At 42.2% G+C, this 6,545-nt stretch overlaps 1 protein-coding gene across 1 annotated transcript in view; it reads left to right on the top strand.

Annotated features, from left to right (window-relative positions):
• LOC109973371 (A disintegrin and metalloproteinase with thrombospondin motifs 20) overlaps positions 1–6,545 on the top strand; it is a 72,232-nt gene that overhangs the window by 61,240 nt on the left and 4,447 nt on the right. The window contains 7 exon segments of the mRNA XM_020622905.1: positions 2,735–2,908; positions 3,670–3,840; positions 4,489–4,695; positions 4,898–5,027; positions 5,836–5,930; positions 6,030–6,124; positions 6,285–6,418. Coding sequence (XP_020478561.1) covers positions 2,735–2,908; positions 3,670–3,840; positions 4,489–4,695; positions 4,898–5,027; positions 5,836–5,930; positions 6,030–6,124; positions 6,285–6,418 — 1,006 coding nt within the window.

Here is a 6,545-nt window from a genome sequence, read left to right as displayed (position 1 = left end):
TTCTGTGCCCCACAATCTAGCCTCTCAGGAAACATGATAACAGTAACGGCTGCTAGTAGCTGAGACACCAGCCCAGCCAAACACTTCCCAGAGGTTACAGATGTAGGACATGTACACACAGAGCACCTGTCCAGTCGCCACTCAGTTTATAATTGTTCAAGAGTAATGTTTTGTCAATATGTCAAGCCAAAAATATTAAGACAAAATGTTGGATATTGTAATCTACAGCCTTGTCCTTTGAAAACTTTTCATCAGACCACACGCTGACCGGAAACTACTTCTGAACCAGTCTTGCATGATACAACGGCTTGCTCATGCAAATCGTCTATTACGAATTTGTTTGTTAGTTAAATACAAAAGCTATCTTAATGAAAAACTGTAAACATGGAAATCCAGAGGTGCAGCTGATGTGGCCAAGCTCAGCCTCCCAAGCAAATGAAAGGAAGGTGTTCACAATGACACATGTTTCAAAGCACAGCAGGCTTCTGTGCTAGTGTGCACTAGTGCAACCAGACACGGGCTGTGCATAGAGGAGTCACCAGAGGAGCGAGGTCACGATCATGGAGCCGACCACACAACTGTGGTATCTGCTCCCAAGGAGCTCTGCGTTCAGCTGCAGCACAGTTTTGGCTCAAAGTCATGCTGAGCTCCTGCAGGGAGGGAAATGCTCAGAATCAAATTTATCACAAGTCCTCATCCATGCTGAATGGGGGAATGCTCTGTCATGCTTTTTCAGATTACCTTGAGGAACAACCACACTTTTATGTTCAGAAACACATAAAAGGTACAGAAGTATCACATTTGTTGCTTCCAGAGGCACTGTCAACAGTTATTAATGCTTGCACCATGCTTCCTCTAACACTGTTTGGATGAAGCCATTGCTGAAGGATATTTGTCTGATATTCCAGAATATTGTTAATAATGTTTGAGTCTCCTGTATGAAAGTCTAAACTCTCCCTATTTCCCACCAAATGTGAAATGAATCACAAGGTCACCGAAACCCACATCTCCTGCATCCACAAAGCTCCTGCCACTCCCTACTCTTTGAGGGTGTCCTCCTCCCCTCCCTCTCCCTCTTGCTTATATCTGGAAGCAATCATCTTCCTCCACATACCACCAGCAACCATGAAATCCTCAACTGGAGCATAAAGACATGTTTTATATCTTAATATCCATGCATGTGACAACTCTGAAACCTCAGCACCCACTGTTTGAGTTATTCCACAGCTACCCAGCCCTCTCAGTCACCTATAACAGGGTGTGTAGTTATTATACTGTAGCTAAGGTGGTGTGGACTGCCCAATGCACCAAGGACACAAAAGTCATTCTGCTCCTTTTACTGGCTACATGTAATGCTGAGAGCACATATTTTCAGTGTAATATTGTAGATTGCAGTTAGATGATTGTGTCACCCAAATTTAAAGTATATTAATTATATTTGTTAAGTGCTGTCCAGGTATGCAATTGGTTTGGGTTTTATTTTGTTTTTGTTTTGTGGATTATCTCAAAACCTGGGTGAAAAACAATATTATTTACTCTTGCTTGACCCCACAGAGGTAAGTGAGAAGATATGTTTTATAATTTGGGTGAAATAGCCCCTTAAAGTCTTTTTGTTCTTGTTCTAAACTTGACCCTTCACATTTACACTCTGCAATGATAACACACAATTGCAGTGAGAAACCAACAGTACATCTGGAAGTTTTTGGAAATTTTGGTACTTGCTGTAAAATGTGTAGATTTTCTAACTGGCTGAAGCCTGGCACTTTTCTTTGAGGTCTAGAGTGGATCAGAGAAGTCCGCCTGATCAGCTCAAGCCTTACAAAGTGCTTCCTCAGTTTACAGGTATTCTTCTCAAAGCACGTCAAAGAGATGTCTGAGATGGACCTTTGTGTGACTACAGATACCACAAAGCAACAAATTGGCATTTAACTCTGACACTGCAGACCAAACAAATGTTTTTAATGTGTCAAGTCAAAAGAATGTCATGCTTAAATCTATGAAATCTTTAAAGGAAGAAATAACACAATATTTCAGCCTAAGGTCATAGGCAATAAAATGCAACTTTGCTCACGATGGGTTTTACTGTTACAGTCTTACTTGGTATGGTATGACCATTAGCTTATGACGGCTAATGTTGGCTAGTGTTAGCACAATGAAATGAGAAGTAAACAATGTATCATCAGGGGCAGATCTACCAAATTTGGGAAGGGGGTGTCCCTGCCAGGGCACAGGCTCAGAGAGTGGTAGCACATTTGAAATTCATGTAAAATTACATTAAACCTCTAGTTCTATGAAACAATAAATCATAAATTATTAGGATTGGTTTATTTTGTGTAAAAAGTAACTTTGGCTGCACTTCTTATTTACTCCCAGCTGGGACATCAGTGCCCCACAGCTCCACCATCCTTTATAATAGTTGTATTTTGTTTTATTTATCATCATTGTTTTTCTATTTTCATTCAGTAATATTGGAAAGCATCCCATTTTGACTCTGGGAGGGGTGGCCAATCTGATTCTGGGGGTGGCCAGTGCCGCCCCTGGCCGTCCCCTTGGTTTCTCCCATGCAGAACTTTTGTTTGTTTTCTGCCTGTGGTCCTTTATCATGTACATCCTAAGAGAGCTAGATACAGCTGCATACTGTACAGTGCACGAGACATAAGAACAAACATGTCAAACGGATTTTTTCATTCAATGCTTGTTCGCCATTCAGTGTGTGTTCTGTCTGTTTTACTAGTGTTCTGTCACCTGTGGAGTTGGAGTTCAGAGCCGAGATGTTTACTGCAGGCTAAAGGGCACCGGACGAGTTAGAGAGGACCTCTGTGATGCTCACCAGCGTCCTGCTGTTGCCCGACCATGCCAAACTGCAGAATGCACACATTACTCTTGGGTCGCTAGTGAATGGAAAAAAGTAAGAAGACACTTTCATTCTTTCTGGCTGTAATCTCTGTCTCTAAACCATTAAATGGATGACAAATGGGTACTCTTGCTGTCCTGTGTCACTCATGAGGGCGTTATTGATAACCATCTCAGTGTATGATACAGTACCAAACCTCAAAGTACTGATGGCCATCTTCCCCTTTGTCCTGAATGTCACTTTTCTGTGTGGTGCTAGAAGACCATTCTTTTCTTAGCTCATCCTTTTTTAATGTCTGGTGCTGTGTCTTTGAAAGTGAGGCATAAAAGAGGGGCACCATGTAGGGACATAGCACTGCATCCTCCTGCTCCAGGAATGTTTGCAGACACAGATTCCTGCCTGTGTTGCCTCGAGAACTCACTGCTTGGCCCTGTTCTCATGAGATACAAAGGGATTGTCATAAAAACCACACACTGCTGACTTTGTACAGTGCATCAGTTAGTTTTAAGGTTCTGGTGCATTTCATTACTTTTAATTACACCTATAAACCATCACTGGACCTGAGAGAAACCAACTTAACTTTTATCTTTTACTCTAACATTGCCATCCATACCTCATGTTTGGGAGTGGGTATCTTGAGAACTAGTGTTATCATTGTCACACAACACTTTTAGGTTTTCTGTGCTTGTGTAAACCTTTACATAAAGTAATAAGGATCATCCATTTGTGGCCATATGGAAGTACAACACTGCCCCCCCTCTGCCACCTCCTCTTCACTCTGACTGACTTCTTTCTACATTTGATTGTTCTTGCAGTGTAATGCAACCTGTGGTGAAGGCATGAGAAGCAGGAAGGTGGGGTGTATGGGCCCAGGAATGACACCTGTCCAGGATGATTACTGTGAGCCATCCTCCCAGCCTCCATCACTGCAGCCCTGCAACAGATCTCCCTGTCACTACATGTGGATAACAGGGGAATGGTCACAGGTAGGAATAAAAGAATTAAATGCCAAACATTCATTGTCCTATCCTATGAAAACCATGCACATTTCCAAAAAGGTAACCTCGCATGAACTTGAGGAAAACAGTCCCTTTAGTTTTCTGACAATGCAGTTTTTACTAATCTAATTAGTTTTTAAATAATTTACCTAGCCTAAAAAAATAACACTTAATCCTTAAGGTCATCTGAAAATTTGGAGATAAACTTAGTGACAAGGGGGTTCCAGCTTCTCAATACATCTTAAATGGAATATTTTTTTAGTTTTGAACCGATGGTTGAATAAAAAGAGCAATATCATGCTATCCTCTGAGAGGTTGGGATGGGTTTGTATCACAATTTTTCATTAGTTATATTTGCAGAAGGAACAAAGTTCAGTCTTTAACCTTCTCAAATATGTGACTAACAACAAATGAAGACAGTTGTTATGTAACTACTCCTATTTTCAGCACTACACAGTAGCTATAATCTGCAGTATGTTTCAATAGCAACAGGCTTAGTAAAAGGAGGAAGACGTGCAGTGAGTAAGATGATAGATTCTTATTAATAGTACATTAGTTCTACTGAGGCCCAGATGAAGAAATTAATTATGCCAGTATTAGTAATTCTCAGTATGTGTGTTTTTATGTGTGGCTCAGTGCTCTGCCAGCTGTGGTGTTGGCTACCAGCAGCGTATTGTCTCCTGCTCTGTGATGCCCTCCAACCAGGCTACTCACTCATACACTCCTGCCCAGTCCTCCTCTGCCAGCACCCACTGCCCTGAGCCCCACCCCCCTGGCACCCAGCCCTGCCTCCTCAGCAACTGTCCACATGGAGCCTACTGGAAAGTTGGCCCATGGAGCAAGGTGAAACAGAAATGGCTGGTTAGACAGAGAGAAATCCCCTCCAGCTACTGTAATTGTTATTTCCACAAAACATTATGATGACTCATGCATTTTCCAGTTCTGCTGATAAATTTCATTTTTGGATTTGGATTTGGTTGCAGCTTATTTGTTAACTGTTTTGTTGCTGTGTGTGGGAATTATTTGGCGTGTGTGTGAATGCCAGTGCTCGCAGACCTGTGGGGCAGGAGTTATGGTGCGCAGAGTGGAGTGTATGACCTCCAAGGGCCAACTGTCTAAACACTGCCGTCCATCAGAAAGACCTGAATCTCAAGCTGCATGTCAAGACAGAGAATGTGAGAAAAGTTCTCCTCTTCTGTAATTTCACACACAAGTCTTGTTTAGCTCTTAAGTACAGTATATAACTAAATGACTACCATCTTTTACAGCCAATGTGGAATGTGTGCTATATATGGCAGCCAACACCGTATCTGATTGTGTTTACAGAAACCCATCTTCTTGCTTTGTTTTAACACATTAAGCAGAACAGGAACTTCCACCTAAAGCCTGTTGGAGTGATTACATAAACAGACTGGCAGCAGATTTTCAGAAATAGTGATATGGACAGTCTGTCAGGACGCCTCAGGAGTGTGTGCTGGAACCGAGGCACAACCTGGTAACAGGCCAAAGTTTGTTGGTTCACTTGCCTGCATTTTAGATGTTTAGTACTAACGCATAGAGCTGTTCATTTGCAACTTTGCTTCTGCCAAGTCAGGCAGTGGCAGAATTAAAATGAAACGCTTGCGTGACAGGCAGTTCCACTCAAGCATTAATGCTAAACAGCTAATTGGTGTGATATGAGCTCAACAGCACTCTGAGGCAACAAGGGATGCCTGACACAAAGGATGAGACATTTACAACGGCTCTTCTTTAGAAATCAGCCAGGTTCCAATCCTTTCTCATAGCATGGTTTAGTTTATTAGATTTTGCGGTGTTTCTCATATTTCACAACAAAGGATTTATGAACTACAGTAGCTAGCAGAAGTAGAGTGGCATAATATCAGGACTTTTAAAAGCTTTAGCAGTCTTCAGTGTCAGAGTGCCATGTGTCTTTGCTGTTGCACTTAAATCTCTGTTTCCTTTCTCCTTCTTGTCTTCTTTCAGGCCAGTTGTTCGCTTCTTGCCGAGAGGTCCAGATGAGACAGGGTGTGAGGATAGATGGAGAATACTATCTGAAAGTCAAGTCCCGGATCCTACAGGTGTGTCTGTTCTGTCAGAATTACTCCTGCACACATTATGACTCAACCTAAAGCTTCCTCACATGCCCTCACATGTTTCCTCCATGTGTTTGGCCTTAGATTTACTGTGCTGAGATGCAGACAGATTCCCCCAAAGAGTACGTGACCTTGCGCAGTGGTCAGACAGACAACTACTCTGAGGTGTACGAGCACAGGTGTGTATAGTGCAGGGATGACAAATTGAGCTGTGACTTGCTGTATCTTTTTATAGGATTATGTACTCAGAATTACTTTTCTGCAAGGTGTATAATATATGTCATTTGTCTGAATGTTGAGATTCCTGTGTTTAAATAGATCATAACACTGACTGCACAGGTTGCTGAACCCTTTTGAATGCCCATATAATGGCAGCCGAAGACAAGATTGCAACTGTAGGAATGATTACTCCGCAGCGGGATACACACTCTTCCACAAAGTTCGTCTGGACCTAAGCTCCCTGAGGATAATGAGTATGTAATTACTGTGTGATTGCCTTACACCATCTACCATAAGGAGACCACACATCAGTGTTGTTGTAACCCTCAGATGCCTCATTCCACGGTGCTATAAGGCCTCCTTCAAAAGTCTGAGCTGTCT

The sequence above is a fragment of the Monopterus albus genome, unplaced genomic scaffold, assembly GCF_001952655.1.
Source record: "Monopterus albus unplaced genomic scaffold, M_albus_1.0 scaffold7.1, whole genome shotgun sequence".
NCBI classification, from domain to species: Eukaryota; Metazoa; Chordata; class Actinopteri; order Synbranchiformes; family Synbranchidae; genus Monopterus; species Monopterus albus.
The sequence above is the reverse complement of the archived record's forward strand: the minus strand, read 5'-3'. Positions and strand labels throughout refer to the sequence as shown.